Raw genomic sequence first — 22,795 nt, forward strand, 5'->3', positions numbered from 1 at the left:
GTCTTTTTTATTTGATTTGTATTATGGTTGTATATTGTCCCATCGTTCTTGGTGCTATACACACAAAGTAAGAGACAGTCCCTTTCTCAAAAAGTATGTAGTCTAAATAGACAGAGGATAGAAGGGAAAATGGATAAAGAGGTGAAGTGTCTGTGGCAGGTCAGTGGCAGAGCCGCTACTAAAACCTAGGAATCCTGAATCTCCATCCAATGTCTTAACCACTGGCTGCACTGCCTCCATCTGCAACTGTGGATAAGAGTTTTTAAGATCCAGTGTTTGCTGGTAAAAATGTTCAGTAACTTGTAGCAGTGTCCAGTCCCCCAGGAACTTAACACTTGCATAGAAAATTATAAGCAGAGGTGTTAAGTGAGAAAATCCCTGCATCAAACCCAGACAACCTATAACTAGAGCTAGCTGGAAATTTTCCAGTGGAAGGTTTTGTTTTGTCTGTTTTGTTTTCCCCTAGGAAAGTGCTGTCTCATCAAACCATTTCTTGGAAATTTGGCAATTTTTTTGTTTAATTTGATATTTTTTTAATAAGGACAAAATGTTCCATTTCAAGACGGCATTTTTCAAGTTCTGAAATGACTTTAGCCAAATCTTCTTAAACCTTACCTAGTATAACGTTTAAAGTCAAAATCAGAACAAAACATTTCAATTTTGGTGAGACCAAACACGGCCGTTGACCCCCAATAATTTCTGTTATGCCCCCTTCCCCGGAAATCTTGAACTTATGTTGATGTTTTAAGTTTTGTTGTTTTTCTTTCTCTGGAATGAAGTGAAAACACATTTTGAAACGTGGCTATTTCTGTGAAAGGGAAATTCTGACTTTCCACCAGCTTTACCGGTCACCCGTTTCCTGGGGTGATGATCATCCAGGGAGCTCCTGGTGGGCACGGTGGAAAGCTTCTTGCTCAGTGCCTGAGAGGGTGTCTTGGAGCCAGCTTCTGGGAGCAGGGACCTCGCTCCCCTCGCGTCCTCTTCTCTGGGGAGCTGACGAGGGGAAGGACTGACGGCCCAGCGGTTTCCCCTAGGGGCACCCTCAGCCGGGTTAGCTGGGAGTGTGTGTGTGTGTGGGGCTTCTGTTATAGCTGGGAGCCGGGCCTACCCCCAACCCCCTCGCCCCCTGCTGCTCCCGCCTCCCAAGCTCGAGGAGCGGGCTCTCCCTCCGCTCCTCTTAGGCAGGGGCCCTCTCCCCTCCAGCTGTTAGCTGTTAGCCCAGCTCCCCTTCCCGCCCTTACACATCTCCCTCTTTCCTCCCCGGCCCCCCCAGCCCGCGGACTGAGCGGCGGCCCCGCTGCCCGGGGCCGTCCTTCCCCCTGCTCACGGGGAGGGAAGGAGTTGGTAGCGACGTTGCCTGAGACCTGCCACCAGCTGCTCCCCGCCACCCACGCCCCCGGTAGGTGTCTCCTGCCGGGCGATGCATCAGCAGAAGGGGAGGGAGGTCTAGGCAGAGGGCGGAGCCTGCCGGCAGCAGCCCCGCTGAATGGAGCGGAGTTTCGCTCGGCTCTGGTGGTGCTGCCGCCGCCGCCGCTGCTCCAGCCGCCAGAGCCAGCGGGGTCACGGATGGGCATCGGCCCCTCGGCGGAGCTGTCCCGGTGCCGGCCCCGCTGCTGCCTGCCTCTGCGCGTCCCGGCGCCGAGCCCCGCGAGCGAAGGGACGGCACCGTGCCATGTAGAATGCTCCCGGCTCCGAGAGCCAAGCGGCAGCAGCCTCTCGTCTGGCAGATGAATGCGGAGCCCCCACCGCCTCCCTGGATTTGGATGGTCCCGAGTGCGGCTGGGCTCTTCAGGATAGGTGGGGCCGGGGTGGTGCCCCCTCCGCTTCTGCTTTCCTCGCCACATCCTCCCCACCCTGCTCATCTGCTCCAGGGGCTTCCCGGCTGGCAAGTCCCCTGCGAGCCTTTCCTGCCTCTCTCAGTGCCCTCTGCGCCAGATCAGCGCCCTGCCGTGCACCAGTATCCCTTCCTGAATGGGCAGGTAATGAATGCGGTTCCCTTCGCCTCCCTTCCTCCTCCTCAGTCTCTCCCTCTCTCTTTCCTGATCTGGATGTTTGACCCCCGAAGTGCTGCTAGAAAAGCACAGCCGACTTCATCCACGCAAGTTCGTGCGTTCCATTTTCGGGGCCAGTAAAAGCCACGGTGGCGAGGCGCAGATTGGGGGTGCAGGGTGGGATGCAGTGGTGACTGTCCGTGCAGAAAGCCGAGGGCAGAACTTTTGCCTGCTGTCCAACGCGCGGTAGTGCTGAAGTTACCCCGCACAGCCCCGTTTGTGACAGACCCACACAGTTTCTGCGCATCCGTTAGTAACTGCACCGGCTGTGTCAGACTTCAAAGGCAGGGAGAGACCGCATAAACTATTCATCGGAGTTTATTTCGGATTCCGGGCGTGTGTCTTCGTTCTTAAGCCACATACCGTGTGTTTGTACCGTATAGAACCCTGCCGTCAGACTCGAATGTGCTGAGTTAATGTTTTGTAAGAGTCTGGGCCATACAGTTGGTCAGTGGCATAACAGCATATGAGAGTTCAACTGGAAAAAGCGGAGGACTGAGAGAGCAGAGATTGCATTGATTGCATTGCGAAGAGAACACTAATGCTGGGGCTGAGCAATGAAATGAAGGCTGTCTTTGGTCGGTTCCAATGTATTTGTTCCAGGAAGAGGCATTTATTTTCCGTAGAAAATAATCTTGTTTTATATTAGCTGCGGAAGGGCAGGCTAGGAATAGCGTTTATTACGCCATTTAAATAAGTGAAAGATAAAGATATAAGGGTCTTTCATTCAGCCAAGTAACTTAAGCCTGTCTCTCCTTGCTTTAAAACAAAGTTGCCTTGCCATTTTTAATATCGCCCTACTAGAAGAGATAAGGCAATGATCACCTGAACAGTCTTATTTTTATAATATTTGTGAATGTCCCATAAGGCTTTTCCATATGCATAATATAAATTTTAAAAAATACCACTGGATGCCGTTGCAAACGCAACGTTTTTATGTTGTAGTATCAGGATGCTGCCACTAGAGGTATTTAATGTCTAGGAACTAGATTTTTTCCCTTAATGTTTAGAAACCCGTTACCTGCAATATGTTTTTTTTTCTTAATAAAAGAAGGGGATGGGGGACGGCTCATGAATTGGCTCATTAAGGCTTGTCTTGTTCATTTTTTAACCCTTTGATCTTTTCCTATTTGCTATGGAAAAAGCAGGCTGGTAATGGAGGGTCACTCTAACGATATAAGCCATTAAATTCAGTGTCTCCTATACATATAATAAATACAATAGACACTAAGATATTTTGAACCATATTAATGTAAGCAATACATCTTAGTGGTGCTTTTTGATGCATGTTTTAATTATTTGTCAGTATTGTAAGGCCACTTAAAATTACTTTTGTTGGTCAGCTTTGATATTCATCTTAAGTTTTAATGTATTCAATATTAATAGCTATGTTAATTTCATAGTAGTTTATCACTTCTGTTGTATTTTTAATGCTGTTTCACATAAAACTTTGAACTCCATAATCTTAGATTAATTTCATTTGGAGATTTCCAGTCAAGCATTTTAGCTGTAAGTGTCTCTTGGAACTTAGTGATTTGGAAAGAGGATGAGCAGGAGAAAAAGCTACTTGCTTTTGTGTTTAATGGAAGGATAACATCAATTATTTTGAAGTGGGAGGAAATCTGAATGAAATGCAGAAATGTTTCTACAATATCAATGTATTTGTTCAAAGAATTCAAGAGTCAGGAAATCACACATTCTACCTTGTCTTTGTTTTGTCCTTTGCCTCTGGAGACAGAAACACGTACACTATATTGTATGATGATATTTTCTATTGACTAGGTACTCTAACTCTGAGCCTTCTATTCGTAGATTCCTATAGCAGTTTAGCTTTGAGTGGCACACAATACATGAGACTGATACATTTTTTTTAAACCCAATGTTTAGAATAAAGAGGTTGATACATTACATTTGCTTGAAATTCACTTTTTTAATACAATATGTACAGACATTGGTTGATTTATTCTAGAATATTTTTAATTCATTTAATTTCTTCTTTTCTTTTTTTTTTAAGTGGATGTTTGGAGCTCATTCTCCAGTTATAGGATTTTCACCTTCTTCTAGTTTGGAATTTGTTCCTATCTTCCCACATGTATACACATCTAGTATTCCACCTCATGCCAGGAAAAGTTGGAGAGATAAGAGACTACCTAATTGCAAGGTAACTCTGAACTTTACTTGGGACATTTTTATATTAAGATCTTATCATAACAACTGGAAAACATTGAGTTTTGTAAACTGTGAAGGCATGCAGAAGGTCAGCAATCTAGGTCAAGCAAAAATCCTGTAGAAAAGTTAATGCTATAAAAAGTTGATCAATAAATAGGCTATTTCTGAAGGTATAAATCAGCAATTCTCTTAAATAGTGAAAAGGACTGAAATAACTTTAACATTAGTTCTATATTAACTTGGGTAAAATATGTTTGTACTACCAAAAATATGTGGTTTTGATGTGTTTTCCGTATTTTGGCTACTTGCAACACCTTGCTATCAACTGCATGTTTATATAAATTTGTTAGAAATGGACTCAGCAGCTGGAATCCTAGCAAAGCTGAAGTCAATGGGAGTTCTGCCATCAACGTCAGTGGAGCCAGCATTTCATGCAGTATTTGCAACCTCAGGCCTTGATCCTGCAAACAGCTAGGCATGTATGTAAATTTAAGCATATGAGTAACTATAGGATGGTCTTATCTTTTTTTACCTCCTCCATCTCTCAGCCCTCACTGGAACAACCTTGGGCTACTAAATGTTATAGATACATTTGTTCTGCCATAGCTGTCTCTGGGGTAGGATTGGCCTTATTCTTTCGTATTGTGGGGTTTGGATTTTTTGTTTTTTTTTGTTTTTTATTTGGTAGTACTTCCTAAACTGGATAGTCCCCTTATGAGATTGTTAGGTAACCATGCCCTCCCAATAGTTAGGAAGCATAAATCAATCTATATGTAAGACTGTTCATGATTTAGGACATGATCTATGATATAAACGTGTATATATAGCTATGAGAGCTTGAATCAAAGACCTAAAAACCAGGAAAACAATAAGCAATGAAACTATATTATCTTCAACTTCAACATACTTTTTATTTATCCTTTGCAGATATATTTAAATAATGCATTTGCTCTGGATTCAGCATGGATACATCCTGAGGAATCAAGAATCTTCCAGGGACATGAGAAGCCTCTTTTAATGACAAATCAAGTAGCTATGGCTATATCTAGGCCAGCTATTGCCTCAAGGCCTCTTCCCACACTGGTGTTAACACCTCAGCCCATACCAGGTTAGTAATAAATAATTATGAACACTTTTTTTCACCATCCAGTTTCATTCTATTGATCTTATTTTTAATTTAAGTAGTTGCTTCAGTCCTGAATTCTTTTCTCAGACAAAATTCCCATTTGGGTTGTAACCTTAATAACAAGATCCAGAACAAGAACATTTTACCTTTATTTAAATTTTAAAAAATGAAGTGGAAAGAAAAAGTATAAACTTATGGAAAATTAGAACCCAGATTCCTCAGCAATCTCACTCCATTGACCGAGGGTATATCCAGCCCAATGATGACTTGGTTTATTTTCAAACATATTAGTGAGATTGTTGACATAATATTTAATGTGTAATTTTAACATCAGTTGCTTATTTTTAGAATTTGATATAGTCTGGGTATAGACAGTTAATTATTAATAGGGAACACTAATTGATCCATCAGTTCATTAAAACTAACTTATGCAAGATAACATGCATGAAATAAATCCCATTAATCTACATAAATAAGGTATGTTACAGCTGCTGGCGGTATAATAATATTTGTGCTAGTGCTACGTTTTATACCAGAAAAGGCCAGAAAATGTATTACTGAAAAGATGGATGTGACCTTTTATTAGTATTTTGTTGTATTGATCTAACATGCTAGTTGCCCTATAGAAAACACTAATAAACAAATAATTAGAATAAAGATAATTGAAGCACAAATGTAGATAGTAAAAAGAAAACAACAAGGTACTTTTTAAACAAATGTCTGTCTTACTGAGATCAAAGCTAATGCCATTTTAAATAATGGCAAAACCATAGCTGTCCTAGCCTTTGTTATTATGGAATTGTTATTATTCTGAAACTGTACTGTAGGCATGTAATTTTCTATCTTCTTGTATTTTCTCAATTTTCTGCTGAATGTAATAAGGCAACATTCTTTAGGATAATGCAGAGATTTATTATGAGGGGAAAAATCCATTTTCTGTCTGTTTGCCAGACTTTTTTATTTCAATTATCAATTAATCTTATTCAGCACTTAGGAAGTAAGCAGAACAATTCAAATAATTTCTGTATTTCAAAGGTTTTAATAATACTTTACAATAAGCTGCCTTCTGTTCTTGCCACTATTAATTATTGATCAACTCTAGTGCTGTTCAGCTTTCCATAATGGATGATAGGGACCATAAATAAGTATACTGATGGGCAAAACATCAACATGCTTATGGATCTCTACCTGGATGCCTTTTACTTAATTTGTGTCCCAAAAATGTATGTACTGTTTTGAAGTTTATATCTGTGGCTGGCTGCCATGTTGATGGATGCTGTTTTAAGCCTGATGGAGTATATTTGGAAGTAAAATACTGGTTCCCACATGCATAGGTGGTCTAAGAACTGGTAACACTGGATTCTTTTTTTTTTTTTCCCCTAGTGACTTCTGTCTGTAAATACCTCCTAGTAGTAATACACACAGAGGGCCTAATACTGTAGTGCCAACTTAAGTAAAACTCACAATCAACTCATATTAATGTAATTAAATGTAAACTACTGGAGTTAGTCTGCTCCAGCTCCCATTGAAATCTATGAATGGGATTTTGAAAAACACCAAAATGAATTAGGTGCCTAATTTACATTAACTTTCAATGAGAGTTAGGTGCCTAACATATTTAGGAGCTTTTGAAATTCACACTCATTAAGAAATACCTCCCCGCCCCCCGTGTCTCCCGGACCCTCTGTATCTCTGTTAAATTTATTTCTATTCATGGGGACCGGAAATGCCATGTTTGCATTTCTTGGAGTTTCTTCATTATCATATCAAAGGTGCAGGGGCGGCTCCAGGCACCAGCACACAAAACACATTCCTGGGGCGGCAAGCCACCGGGGGCGCTCTGCCGGTCGATGTGAGGGTGGCAGGCAGGTTGCCTTTGGCGGCGTGCCTGCGGAGGGTCCGCTGGTCCTGCGGCTTTGGCGGACCTCCTGCAGGCATGCCGCCGAATCCACGGGACCGGGGACCTCCTGCAGGCAAGCTGCCAAAGGCAGCCTGCCTGCCGTGCTTGGGGCAGCAAAATACCTAGAGTCGTCCTTGAAAATTGGACCATCTATCTCTGTCATTGTTGATCCCCCAAGATCCTGGACCAGAGGTCTGGACCATCTACTCTAAATTTAATGAGGAGTTTTTCCTGAATAAAGACCATAGGATCTAGTCTACTATTAGCATTCAAATAGACACATAGGGCCAATCCTCAGCTGGAATAAATCCAGTATAGTTCCACTGACTTCACTTTCTCAGCTCTTGTTCTTGTGCCGTGTGTCTGGCAGAAGTCTTCTGATCATACTGAGTGTCTCCCTTACAAATTCACTGTTTCTTCATTTAATTGTGCCACCTTCTTAGCTCTACTTCCCCTTCAGTGAATCTAATACGTACATTTCCAGCCATCTTTGGAGTCTCTCCACAGTCCCTTTTCTGCCCTCCCCTATACCATCTCCGTTCTCTGTCTCAGCATGAACCTCCATCTCCTCCAAGTCACTGGTGTGCACAACCTGGGTATCATCTTTGACTGCCCTCCCAGGCCCACACATTCAGGCTGTGTCTAAAACATGTTGCTACTTCCTACACAATACCTCTAAAATCCAGCCTTCCATCTCTCCAAACAGCTAAAACTCTCTTCCAAATTGTCCTCATTTCATGTTTTGACTGTTGTAACCTCCTCCTATCTGGCTTGGACTACTGCATCTTTGCCCCTCTCAAGTTCACTGAAAATGCTGCTGCCAAGATAATCTGCCTGGCTCATTGCTCTGCCCACCTCATGCAATCAGCACCTTCAGTGGCTCCCTTTTCATCTCCAAACTTAAGCTTTTTGAGTTAAATCCTGTCCCCACTGAAGTAAATGAGAGTTTTGCCATTGATCGCAATAGGGTCAGGAGTTCACCTCTTTGTCTTCACCTTTTAAACCCTTCACACCATTCAACGATGCTCCTCTAATAACTTAACATGATGCCAACCCCTGCATTTATTTCTGCAATGTTCTCAGCCTTTAGTATCCACCAATCAGCTTCACTTTCAAATACCTTTGCACTTTCTTCTATTTTGCCCTTTATGCAGAAGGAATAGTCCCTGATATAATTAAATTTAACATTCCTGTAGGGGAGAAAATTCCAAATAAACTCACCACTATAGTTTTTAACTTCAAGAAAGGATGTTACACAAACATGAGGAAGCTAGTTAAATGGAAATTAAAAGGTACGGTCACAAGAGTGAAATGCCTACAAGCTGCATTGACACTTTTTAAAAAACACCATAATAGAGACTCAAACTAAATATATACTCCCACCAAAAAAACAATAAGAGGATAAAAAAAATATGGCTAAACAACAGAGTAAAAGAGGCAGTTAGAGACAAAAATACATCAATTAAAAAGTGGAAGTGAAGTCATTTTGAGGAAAATAGAAAGGAACATAAACTCTGGCAAGTCAAGTGTAAAAGTATAATTAGGCAGGGCAAAAAAGCATTTGTAGAGAAACTAGTAAAAGACACAAAAACTAAGTGAATCAGAAACAAGAAATAGGCCAAATAATCAGTGGGACCACTGGACAATTAAGGTGCTAAAGGAGCACTCAAGGAAGACAAGGCAAATTAATTCTTTGCATCAGTCTTCACTGCAGGGGATGTGAGGGACATTCTCAATCTAAGTCATGGCCTTTAGGTGGCAAATCTGAGGAAGTGTCCCAGATTCAGATGTCAATAGGGAAGGATATGGAACAAATTGATAAACATTAATAAGTCACCAGGGCCAGCTGGTATTCACTATTGCTTAAATCACCTGTACCAGGTGACTGGAAGGTAGCTAATGTAGAGTTAATTTTTTTTTTTTAAACTCCAGAGGTGATCCTGTCAATTGCATGCCAGTAGACCTAACTTCAGTACCTGGCACATTGGTTGAAACTGTGGTAAAGAACAGAATTATCAGACACATAGATGGATGTGATATGTTGGGGAAGAGTCAACTCAGCTTTTCTAAAGGGAAAGTATGCTTTGCCTCTCTATTAGAATTTTTTGAGGGTATCAACAAATATGGACAGGGTGATTCAGTTGGTATAGTTGTACTTGGACTTTTAGAAAGCCTTTGACAAGATCAACTCTAAAGGCCGTTAAGCAAAGTAAGCAGTCATGGCATAAGAGGGAAGGTCCTCATGATCAGTAACTAGTTAAAAGCTAGGAAATTAAAGAGTAGGAATAAATGGTCTGCTTTCACAGTGGAGAGAGGCAAATAGTAGAGTCTCCCAAGAATCTGTACAGGAACCAGTGCTGTTCAACATATTCGTAAAACCATATGGAAAAAGGAGTAAACGATGAGTTGGCAATGTTTGCAGTTGATACTTTTTCTTAAGTAATTTTGTTAAGCCCAAAGATGATTTTGAAAAGTTACAAAGCGATCTCGCTAAATTGTGTGATGGACAACAAAATGGCAGCTGGAATTCCATGTTGATAAATGCAAAGTAATGCACTCTGAAAAACATATTCCCAGCTATACATGCAAAATGATGGGGTCTAAATTAGCTGTTATCACTCAAGAAAGAGATCTTGGAGTAATAGTGAATAGTTCTCTGAAAACACCTACGTCTTCACACAAAGTCCAGAAGAACTCATTGGCAGGGAATGCTGTGAAGGGGAAAAGTGTAACTGGGTTTGAAAAAGAACGAGATAAGTTCATGGAGTATAGGTCCATCAATGGCTGTTAGCCAAGATGGTTAGAGACAGTATCCCGTGCTCTGGGTGTCCCTAAGCCTGTGACTGCCAGAAGCTGTGACTGGATGATGGGTTGGATTACACAGTAACTGTCCTATTCTGTTCATTCCCTCTCAAGCATCTGGCACTGGCTACTGTCTGAAGACAGTATACTGGATTAGATGGATCCAGTATGGCCGGTCTTATGTCCTTATAATTCATTCATCCCCTGCCTTATTTTCCAGTTCCCTTCTTAAAACTCACCTCTGCTGCACTGCCTACAAAACACTGTCTACTGACTATGGCTCTTATAGAGATTATTCCTCTTCCCCTTCCTTTCTTTTCTTACTCCCTCATTCTTATTAATTTACCCATTCCTGCCATTCCTCATCCACTTTCTACCTTCAACTAAAAAAAAAAGAAAGAAAAATAACAGAGTTGTTCCAATTCTTCACCATATTCATTTGCTTGTATGTCTTCCTTATCCTTAACCCTTCATCTGTTTTGTGTCTTTTAAGCCCTCCAGGATAGACATTTTCATTTAGCTGTAATTTGTACAACGTCCATCACAGTGGGGCTCCAATCTTATTTAAGGTCTGTGCATGCTATTACAATAGAAACAATAGATGTTGTCACTGTGGAAATCAATAGCATTCTAGTGAAGCCACAAATGTTGTCTAATCTTTCCTGGACTGAATTGTTGGAGCATGCACACAATGAAGAGGTTGAAAGTGGGGTGGGGAAGGGGAATGCAAAGGCCTTGGCTAGTATGGGCTCTTAAAACCTGCTGCAAACCCGCTATTCTTTCTAGCCTCTGTAGCTGTGGCACACAGCAGAACTTCTATCCACTAGGAAAGCTGCAATATAGGGACAGCAAATAATGTTTGCCAACAAGAAATGGATGTTTGTTTTCTCCACCATTTTGTCCTCTCCAGTTGCAGTAGGTGTTAAATCTTAAGCTGCCAAATAAAAATGACATTACAAGTAGGTCTCGGGTTGCTAAAGCCACCTTACTCTATACTGCTTTGACTATCAGAAGGGTTGAGCCTTTATTGCATTGCAGATCCTAACATTTCAGATTACTTGACACAGAACTATAAAAGGAAATGGAAACCCACACCACCTGGAATCAGATGCTTCAGTTGCAAATTGTGGAAGATGCTGGCCCTACTTAGATCAGAATGGTTTTCTGTTTTGTTCCCCCCCCCACCCCAAAAAAAGCCCTGGGAGACTCTTGTCCAGTCAAGCCCTACATTGGATCCATACCAGGAGTCAGTTATTAGTAACAATGTCCTTGTTTCTTCAGTTCAGTGGCCATTTTAGAATGAAAAAAGAAAATTCATTAAGAATAGGCTTATGGGATTCAATTTTTGTTTTTTATAATTTTGATAGATAATATTGATTTTTAAGCATTTTTTTCTTTTTTTAAATTTTCACAGTTGTGGGAAACTGGTGGGGGGTGCAGTGTCAGGCCGTAGGGAGGTCAGACAATTATTTGTTGACAGGAAACCTTGAGATTCACAAAGTTATAGCTTTATAACACATTGTCAAGATCACATATCCAAATATACAAAATAGCCATAAATCAAGCTAATAAGTTCTCAGGCAGTATTTTTCTTTGTCTAGCTGTACATTTCTATTATTGATAGAAATATTTGATTTGTGGATGTACAGTGAAATTGATATTTACTAATAAAAATCTAATCTTTCCTAGCCTAACTATGAACTATGCTAACACACATAATTTAGTGCTAAAAAATAGTTTGGCAGTTGCATATACTAGGTACTGGAAGGTATTATTTGTTCTGAAGAAATGTAATTGGTTATTATTCCTTGGCAGATAAAAATGGATTACAAAACCTTGAATTTATGCACTTACAATTTTATTTATCTAAAGAAAATAACGACACATTATTTTCTCACCCGAAATGATTGTTTATTTTTTTATTTCCACTAGACAAAGCACTATCCTGTATCTTACGTTGTGGATATAAGAGCTACATCTTTTTGCAAGGAAAATAATTTATATTTTTCTCTACTGCATTGTGCAGTCTGCCATATGGAATAAAGTCATAGCTGGGTTGCTATGAGTCGGATGTGCCTGCTTTTCCTTGTATCCTCGCTTAGGGGATGAGACAAGCCAAAAGCTATATGAACACTGGAAGTCTTTCCAGGAGTCTTGAATTAGCTGTCTAAGCTGGTCATGGTCTTCAGAACTGGTTCCATGTGTTGAGTTTAATTATTAGAAATTCCTTGGGATTTTTGTGAGAAATTTTTTTTGAGGGGGAAGGGGGAGTGTGAGGAAAAATATCCCCTAGGTTTCATATCATTACTATTAAAATTATTGAAATTGTTTTAATGTTTCAAACTGTGTGGTTATGGTTAGTTGGCAGGTTTGCTTCTCAGCCACTGTTTTGCAGGCAATGTTCTTTTTTTTTCTTTTTCTTTTTTTTTTTTAAAGTAGTATACTTTTTATTAGTGTTCAAAAAGGCTTTCCATTGAAATCTTGTTGAACAAGCCTTTCATATAGCATGCTGTGAAGAAATAGAAATATATCTTCATTATATTAAGAAACAGAGTTGCTGCTACTTAAATAGAAGTAATATATTCCATATTATGAAGTATCCCAAAATACCTGACTGCTGATTACAATCAGTATAGGCAAATGTACAAGTAAACTCAAATATATAGCGAGTTACAATCCCTCACAGCCTTAAGAGAAAATGCAGATGCAATGTTGCTGGGTGCCAATACACTGGGCTCTTCTTAAGCAACTGGACAAACACTCAGCTAGGCTGTCTGAGAACCTGTGGCACTTTGACACGTGGAGGGGCTTCAATTGGTTTGTTGGATAAATGGTGATATAATGTCTCAATCCACCCATCCCACTAGAGCTGAGCAAAATTCTGACAACTTCTACATTTGTTTAGTCATGAAACATTTTGGCATTCCTGAGAAATTTTTGTTTTGGACCGTAAAACCTCATTTTGACATTAAACTGTATTTCCCAATTGTCTCATGGGAGTTGTAGTTCTGGCCACCATTGTCTCATATGGACAAGGCTCCCTGGCAAGACTGCGCCTCCCGTAATTCATCTAGTCAGGTGGCTCCCATGATGCACCATGCAGAAGAAATACTCTGTGGGAGATGTTGTCCTCCAAAGAGCCTGGCCCATGAGAGAAAAGGCAATATGACTGTAGTTTAATGTTTTTTAGAACTGACTTGAGATTAAACATTTTTGATCAGTTCCAGATTTGAAATGTTTTGATTTTTGTCTGAGCCAACCTAAAATAAAATATTTTGTTTAATTTTCCTAATGGAAAATCAATTATTTTCATCAAAAGGAAAATATTCCCACAAAAAATTGTTTTGCAGAAATTGCATTTTCATTTGCAAAATCATTCTAATGGACAGTTCCTGACTAGCTCTCCCATCAATACACTGTTGCTTAAAGAAACAGATCTTCGGCTTCTTTCATCTGCTTGAAGGGAAATATCAAAAGGGATGTCCTTTTTCATATTTTGTAAAGTATGCAGAAGGCTTTAAGATCTTAGATGGAACATATTAATAAAAGATGTTTCCAGCCCCTCCCATAATAAGGTCAGTGTTATTCCTGTTCTAAGACCCTGTCTTCAGTAGGCTATAATTTTGCTGACTCTTTTTGAAAAAAATTAACCAATATATTTCATCTGTTTCCAAAAACAAAGATAGGGAAAATACATTTTTTTTGCCCATGTTAAATTCTAGTGACCTTTTCTTTAAACAGTTCTAACACCTCCATGCCTTAGACCATGGACTTGAAATTTGGCAAAGGAGTGTCCTTTGTTTCAGGGGTACGCTCTTTCCTACCCCTGTAAAAATCTGCCCTTATTTGTCTAATTATAAGCTTTTGAAAAATTGCAGTTCACACATGCTCAGTAGAGATTTTTTACATTTTTAGCTGCTAAATTTCCTGAAGATTTGGTCTCCAATGAGCATGTTCCAGCCTTTCAATTGCTGTTATAGGCCATGCTGGATCCATGTCTCGGTAGTTAAACCGAGAGCAGTGAGCCTGTCTGTCCTGAGCTGTCGATGAACTTGCTGGGCCCAGGCAGCATGGAGGAAAAAATGGCCTGGTTCAAAAAGTGACAACAGCTAGATCTGCAGGGGGAGGGGAGAACAGAGTAGATTGGGACAAAGAGTTTGTGGATGGGGGTGGAAATTGGGACTGGCTGAACGAGGAGATTGGGAGCAGAAGGATAGTAGTACTGGGCTCGGCAAGGAGGCAATGAGGGGCAGAGCCTGGGAGTTGGGTAGCAGGTGTGAGAGACAGGGACTGGTTGGGCAATGAGGCTGAAACTGGGAGATGGAAAGGAAAAATGGAGTGGACTGGGAGCTAGTAGGTGGAGAGAGACTGTAATTAGATGAGGACCCATTGCAGGGGGAGAGATTGCAACTGGATTTGGCAAGGTGACTGGGACTAAGAACTAGTGGGGCAGAGTAAAGGGGTGAGTGGGGAGTGGAGACAGATCCGAGGGCTAGCTAGTATACTGGGGAAGAACTTGATGAGGTGGGCATAAAGATGGGGACAAGAACCTGGGACAAAGACATGGGGAGCGTGATTGAATGAGGAACGTGGTTGGGAAAGGGGTGATTGGAGTCCAGTGTGGTTGTGATGGAGAAAGATCAGATGAGGAACCAAGAAGGCGAGAATTGGGATTGGTGGGAAAAGGGGCTGAGAGTTGGGGGGTCAGGAGAGAAGACTGAACCAGGGAATTCAGAGGCCTGAAACTATGACTTGCTATGGAGAAGGCTGGAACTTGGTGAGATGAGAAGCTTGAGAAATTGAACTGAGACTAGTTAGATGAGGAGGATGGGACTGGGACAAGGAACCAGGGATGGAGAAGAGACAGGAATGGGACAAGGACAAGTTGAAGGAAATAGAACAGAAGCAGCCATGCTGTGGGGGAGGGTGTTGAAATGAGTAGAAGTCTGTGCCCACTAGGGAGCACTAACTTCCAGAGCCTGGAATGAAACCCAGGATTCCGGAGTCTCACCATTCCTCTTCTGTCAGCAAATAGCTGTGAAACCCATACACAAAGTTACCCATGCCCCTCTAATAAGAACATAAGAACAGCCAAACTGGGTCAGACCAAAAGTTCATCTAGCCCAGTATCCTGTCTTCCAACAGTGGCCAGTGCCAGGTGCTTCATAGGGAATTAACAGAACAGGTAATCATCAAGTGATCCATCCCCTGTTGCCCATTTCCAACTTCTTGCAAAACTAGGCTAGTGACACCATTCCTGCCAGCCTGGCTAATAGCTATCCTCTATGAATTTATCTCATTTTCTTTTTGAACCCTGTTATAATATTGGCTTTCACAACAGCCTCTGGCAAGGAGTTCCACAGGTTGACTGTGTTATATGCTGATCCACATAGAGGATGACAACCCCTTATTGCTATGAGTTACTCTGTTGGATCAGGTGGCAGAGGTCTGTATGGTAGATCTAAAGTTTCTCGTCCTGCTGATGACCTATGTGAGTACACATGATGGAACTTGTTTATCCAGTTTTATATATAAACCTAGGAAATTAGACACAAAAATATGTTAAAAGAATATTAAGGTTGCAAAGCCAAGCACTTAAGACTTTAATTCATATCCATTATGAAACAATCTTTAACTACAAGATCACATACTATTTTTAGCTCACCACCCCCTGTTTGATTTAGTGCACAGGTTGGATTTGTTGTGAGGATGGAACAGGGCAGTGTATTGAAGCAGATCCCTGTTTCATTTGTTGCAAAAGTTGGAAGGTGTGTAATAAGTGAGAGGGAATTGCAGGAAACGAAAGGATGATGTCACAGTAAAAGGATGAGCCATTCTTTAGACCTCTTTTAGTCCCTCTTAACTCATTCCTCAGTGAGAGGCTCGGCTTCCTTCATATTCCTTAAGAGTGCAGTGACATGGTTCAAACACTCTGGAACTGGATCTCTGGATGGTAGATGGGAGATTGTGCTATGTTTTGTAAGCAGGTATTGATTTTTTGTCTTCTCTGTGATGCTTTTATCTTAAGAAAAAATGAGAGAGAGCTTTGTAGTAACTTGTAACTGCTAGCTATGCTGGTCATAGCCCTTGGAGAGAAAGCAAAGCAAAGGTGCTGGCTGTTAGGTAGACTAGCTTTCTGGGGTTACCGCAGTATGTGGCAGGAGGCTGTGTGGTCTTAAGACTCTTGGTCGGAAGGCAGTCGGACAAGGGTCCCTGCTCAGACACAGGTGATAGCTGGACCCTGAGACCTGATGGGATCAGAAAGCAGGCCTGAGTTAGTTTAAATTCAAGCTTTTTATCTAAAAGTCCTTTCTTTGTCTATTGGTCTCTGAAGAATCCAGTTTGAACTATTATATGCAAGCATTTCCAGGTGGTGGTACCCTTATGGAGGTGCTATAGCCAGAGTGAATTTGCCTAATCATTCCCCACTGTTCTTAGTTCCTGGACAGGGCTGCCCAGACTGGGGGGGGCAAGTGGGGCAGTTTGCCCCAGGCCTCAGGCCCCGCAGGGGCCCCGCAACCCCTGGCCAAATATCCCTTTCCTCACCCAGTGGCGGCATTTCGACGGCGGGTCCTTCAGTGCTGCCGAAGACATGGAGCGACTGAAGGGCCCCCCGCCGCTGAAATGCCACCGTTGCATACTGAGAATACTGCCCAGTGAGTGCAAGCTCCTCTACTTTGCCCCAAGCCTCCTGAATCCTCTAGACAGCACTGTTCCTGAAGGAAGTGTAGTTATTCTCCCTCGTGAAATTACGTACAATCCCTGGCCCAAAATGATCCATAAACTTAATTCAGTGAGATCTTCGAAAGATACTGCAAGGAATTGCCAGATCTGTCTCTCAGAATAAATAGTACTCTGCTTTACAAGAGTTGGCTAGTCAGTGGTTAACCCTTCATTTCCCCTGAGAGAATAGGACTGCCTGTACTGAATGAAGGTGAGACCTGAATGTGAATTACAGGAATCTGTAGACCTAGGTCCCCTGTCTGGAGCGAAAGGATCACAAGATACTGCCCTGAGAAATGTAATAGCCCGAAGCCTAAATGGAGTGCCCTCAAGGAGGCCACCTAGAGGTCAGAGGCACAGTTAGCTCAGGAAGTATCACAATCATATGTTAGGATTAAGTGTTATTTTTGCAAGTAGGCATGGCTCCTTTCCAGCTACTATATTAGCAGGACCGGCTCTAGGCACCAGCAAACCAAACATGTGCTTGGGGCGGCACAATTCCAGGAGTGGCAAAAAAACCTAGAGCTGACCCTGTATATTAGTATGTGTTGAATACCTTAAATATGGCAACCTTTGTGGAAAAATTAATATTAAACTCTGTATATAATCCTGATTAAACATATATCTGTGTTTCTCTGTTGATTTCAGTATAGCTATTCCTGATTCACGCTAATATAAGCAAGGCCCTGGGTTCAATGTAACACTCAGAGAGACAGATTATGTGGCCTGGAGCCGTGAATTATATGATAGAATTTCCAGACAGTTGAGATTTTGACCCCAAAGTCCCAACTGACCTTCCTCATTCCAGTTAATATAATATCTGTGTTGTATGTTTATTCTGATAATAAATTCAGTTTATTTTAAACAGAGCCCAAGTTTACAATTTTTTTTTTGTTTGGCACTAGACCTTTGTATTGAAAATGTAAAACTGCATTGTACAGGTGTCATGTAGAAGCTAGATGTTCTGCCATTGGGTAGCTGACAATAAGGCCCTTTGGCACTCTGGAAGATGAAGGGAGTTTTGCTTCTGTCTCCAGTAGTGGGGGGAGGATGTATCTCCTTCTTTCCTCCCCCTTTTGGGAAGGGTGGTGCTGACTTCAGGTTTGGTAACAGGACTGAATTTCTCATTTGTCATCTCCGAAATCATTGATGGCAACTAGTTACCCTGTCACACAGTTTTCCAGTATCAGCCACTACATCCAGCAATGTCAGAGGACAGTACCTTGATTTTTCTGCTGAAATAGCTGGTAGTGAAATAGTTAATAATGTTGTCATCAGAAGACTCCTAATGAGGGAACTAATTATAGCCTATCCTGCATTCCAGCCTAAGGGAATAGAAGGAATTTAAAGCACCACCTTACTTATTTCCACTGGTGCACCTTACCTCAGCTTTCTGAGCGTGGGGGGGTGGTGGGTACAGGCTCTGTGGAGCTGCTACATCACTGCTTTGTACAGGTGGGTGGGAATAGTTGTGGGTGAAACCTTATCTCTGAGCCCTCAACATATTTGGTAGCATAGTTACACAGTTTGACAGGGAGGGAGCATATGCTGTGACAGGTGTGGATCTGTCACCTCTTATTCCCTCCAGGGCTGCTCTAGGGGCAGCAAAACAACATACTGCCCCCTTCTGTGGGATAGATCATAAAGTCTGAGTCTGGCCTAAGGTTTTAGTTGGTAAAAATGGGGCAGATCAGACCTCTCAAAACTCTTGTTTCAAGCTCTCTGTAGACCTCAGGCAAACATCACTGCATCACTTGAGATTCACATTTTTACAGGTGTCTTAACAATCATAAGTGATAGACATAATTCCTTGTTAAATGAAATCTTGGATTCTGCTGCACAATTACTTAGTAAATTCAAAAACAAGAGGAATCACATGGCAATATGCATGGCCACATGATGACATTATGCATGTGTTCAACGGGTATGAGAGGGGAATCTGACCCTTTGTTTATTCTGTTTACTAATTTCTTGATTCAAGCTATTAAACAAGGAAATACACATTCAGCAAATTGGTTTTATGAATTAAAGAAATAAACCTCTATCTTAAAAAAAAATCGGGTGTATATCTTCTCCTGTGTACAATGCGTTAAATTAAAAAAGGTCAACAACTGTACATTAAAAGTTAATACATTTATAATCCTAAAGGGATTTAAATGATATTTCATGTTATAATGCTTTCATTTGCTACAAATATATTTATGTCTTGAAAAATATTTTAACTTATTTTTAAACATAATTTATACATAAAGATTTAGCAGTTTCAGAGTGTTTTTCACTTTTTTACAAGTGTTGTCCTTAATATTTCCTACCACACTCTACTGTTGAACATGTATACAATATATGTTACAGAGAAAAGTATTTTATAAATGTTTTAGAGTTATAAAATGTATCAATTGTTTTACAGTTTGTTATAAAGCTATTATGACTAGATGTGGAGGGGTTGTGTGTATGTACAGACACATGCACATCGAAACATAGTTCTATTTGTATCAGACTGATGTCTTTTGAAGATATGCGGTGAAGTAGAAAGGACTGCAAAATTAAAGTCCGACTAATTTTCTCATCAAAGTGAAGAAAATGCCATTTTAATACAAAAAGTAAGTCTCTGTGAGGCACTTAACAAAAAAATAAACTATGGATGGGAATCTGCAACACAAATTAAAACAAAATTAAAAGCAAACCCCATATACGTCACCCATCCTAATGAACAGATATAAAGCAAGTTGCAAGGAACACTAAGCTGCTCTATTGAAGATATTCTACCCCTCCTAGGTGACTGAAGTATTCCAAAGGCTTTTAACTGTTTGACATAAGTGCTGGAATTATGGGTGCTGGGGATACTGCCGCACCCCCTGGTATGAAATGGTTTCCACCGTAAACAGGGTTTACAGTTTGGTTCAATGGCTCTCAGCACCCCCACCATAAAAATTGTTCCAGCACCTCTGCTGGCTGGTGCAATCACAGAATTTACTTTCCTTTGTGGATGACTTGATTTTGCTGTTTTAATTTTTTTCTGTAGATCTTATGGGAAAGATCTTTAGAAAAGTCCATTGTAGGCAGAATTAAAAAAAAAAAACAGACAGTAAACCTGTAAAACTGCAGAACATTTTTAAGTCAGTTTAATCAGTTAATTTGCACAGTGAGATTCTATAGTACAAAGAACTTTTTTTTTTAAAAGAAAAGCTAGAATTGCCCTCTTCAGATAGGAATGAACCTGTAAATTCCAGTGGCATCCAAAATCCTTATTTCTGTTTTGTTAAAGAAAAGAAACAGCCTTTTTTGTTGATCCTGAAGAAGAAATGTAATGGTTTTAACTGTTTGTTAATAGTAGTAATTATGAGAGAGCACATTCTGATATGTCCTTTATGGCTGCAGAGAAAGAAGTCATAAAAGGTACATGAGGTTGGGGAGGACATTGGGCAGACAAAACAGCAGCACAGAATCCTGTTTTATTGTCTGTATGTCATGGACAAAGTCACTGTGAATGGAAAAAGTATGCTACTATGGAAGAGAAAAAGTGAAATAATTCATGACCTAAATGAAGCACATCTGTGGTATGCTGTGTGGCTCCACAGGCTGGTTATTCCTGTAGGTCTTTAGGAGTAGTGGTTCATTCTTTAAACATACTATGCATGCACTGCAGTAAGAACTTCAGGATGTCTGAACTGTCAGATGGGCATGAGGCATATGGGTAAAGAATAGGAAAGTAGGGACAATTTCTGAATCCCAAAACTACATAGATAACCCCGTGAGAGAGTAAAGAAGCAGGTCTAACAGGAACAGTTAGTCTTAGGCTGCTGTGTGTCTAGATACTTTACCATGTAATTGCCTATATAATGGATGTTTGGGGATCAAATGGTATTTGCTGTGGAACCTGGGTTATCTACCTACTCCCCTGTTTTCTTAAATCTTAGGTTGATTCTCTTGTCCTTTCTTGTTCATGTCTTTATGGCTAGCCCTGATATCTTGTTCTTCAGTTGTTTCACACATAAGTTTGCTGCCATCATTTTTAACAAAAGCCTCCCGCAGATATTTTCCCCTTAACCTGTGGTAAGCATCTTGTAGCAGGATGGTGGATGTATGCTTGTAAAGAGGTGTGGCAAAGAACTGTGCAACATATTAGTGTGTTTTCTCACTTAAATAGAAATTCTCTGTGATAAGCAAGCATCTCTAGATTAAAAAAACCTTCTTAGAAGTGAACCTCACTGAAAAGCATTAGCCTTTGCTTCTCAGACATATTGATGATAGTGTAGAACATTATTCAACTTTTGAAGTATCTGAGTGTTGACCTTCTAGCGGTGGTTCTAAGAAAAGTTTTTGAAAATATCTGCTATTTGGCACAATCTGATATGTTCCAGAGAAAGTTTTTTTTATCTGAACGATGTATTAGGATACCTAGATATGCCCCTTCTTCCAAGAATGATTTAATATGTCCAGAGAGAGAGTAAACTCCATCAAAGGCAGGAAAATAACCAAAACTTTATTAATTGATTGGTGAAATGGTAACAAAAGGGCTCAAGTCCTGAAAACTTTTAGCCCTTCACTAATTTCACCCACATGTGCTCATGGCAAGGCTGGGGGCATGGATCAGCATTCATGTCACGCTCCCCGTTAGTACCCAGCCTGGGCCAGGGCAGCTAATGATCCAAACAGCGGACCAAATTTGGTGATAAATTCTGGTCACATGCCATCTGAGGCACGTTGCACATATGCTAAGAAAATGAGATGATGGCATGGCTTAGTTTGCCCACTGTTCTGGTTCCTATACTGTTGTTTTGTTTCTTTCCTTCACCCATGTTGAGAATTGTATCTTTATGTTGCAGAATCCTTTTTTAATGAAAAAATCAAGCTAGAAGAGAACATTCTCCCTTTTGGGAAATGTAGAAGAGTCTCTTTTCTTTATATACTTTGTCCATGAACAGTTATAGGATTTTTTTTTCTGCTGTGTTTGGTGACAGCAGAAAATCCCTGGAATTGGAAACACAGACTCTCTATCCAAGGGCAGACTACTGATGAGGATTTGATTAACTTAACCCATAGGCCCATGAGATCCCAGAGGGAAATGTTAGAAACCACAACAAAATCATTGTCATCAGATGGTTTGTCTTGCCATTTTTGAACATTTCCTTTTTGGCCCTGGTAGATGTAATCTATCTTTCAATTGTTGCAGGTTCAAATATCAAAGACTTGGTATTTGTGTTTGCTAGTGTATCTCTGGCCTATTGTTGTACTAACAAGGACATGTGCTTATATATGGCTTACATGTGGTTGTTATTTTGTTGGTTTTTTTAATAGAAAATATCTTAGAACTGACAATAACATCAGGAATAACAGAAATTACTTGAAACGACTACTGTATAACTTGGTATGTGTTACTAATGTTGTAAAGCCTATTTTTGGGGCAACACATTTTGCTTACATCTGCATTGCAAACAAAGACTAATAAAGAGGGGAGTGCAAGCTTAGGAAATATAGATACTAAAGGAAATCTCTTTACCCACACAGCCCACTCTCCTGTTTAGCTAAATTCAAAACATTCACAATTCTGTTGACTTCAGTGGAATGACTCCTCTTATGCCTGTGTTAAATCTGGCCACTGGTTTACTTTACCTTTTTTAGAAATATACTGGAGTATAGTAAGAACCAAGGGTCAGAGTCTCAGATCTTACCCTTCTGTACCAAGCTCAGTGGTAGAGTGGGGCATAAGGGTGGTGGTATAAAGCCACCTTCGTGTCCTCTGACTTAGCCATAATGCACAACACAAAGCAGCCTCCGCACTGCTCCACGTTGTGTGAGCTGTACGTGGATGTAAGGGACCCTTCTAGCTTCCAGAAATCACCAGAATACAGGGTGCACTGACCTTTCCACTTTTATCTTGGCCAAGCCCCCTTCACTGGGGGCAGGAGAGGTATAGCCTAATATAGCCAGGAGAGGTTCTCCCATGTCAGAGGAATCCCTAGCCACATCTGCCAGCTCTTCAGGTTGTTTATGTCAGTAGGCATGTGGGAAATGGCCACAAGA

General features: G+C 40.8%; 1 protein-coding gene across 1 annotated transcript in view; it reads left to right on the forward strand.

The window, feature by feature from the left end:
• The first annotated feature begins 1,616 nt into the window (after positions 1 to 1,616).
• Positions 1,617 to 22,795, forward strand: part of TCERG1L (transcription elongation regulator 1 like) — a 229,091-nt gene continuing 207,912 nt past the window's right edge. The window contains exons 1-3 of the mRNA XM_032766137.2: positions 1,617 to 1,979; positions 4,066 to 4,212; positions 5,148 to 5,328. Coding sequence (XP_032622028.1) covers positions 1,680 to 1,979; positions 4,066 to 4,212; positions 5,148 to 5,328 — 628 coding nt within the window. The 5' untranslated portion in view covers positions 1,617 to 1,679. The remainder of the gene's footprint in view (positions 1,980 to 4,065; positions 4,213 to 5,147; positions 5,329 to 22,795) is intronic.

Source organism: Chelonoidis abingdonii, chromosome 15 (assembly GCF_003597395.2).
Source record: "Chelonoidis abingdonii isolate Lonesome George chromosome 15, CheloAbing_2.0, whole genome shotgun sequence".
NCBI lineage: Eukaryota > Metazoa > Chordata > Testudines > Testudinidae > Chelonoidis > Chelonoidis abingdonii.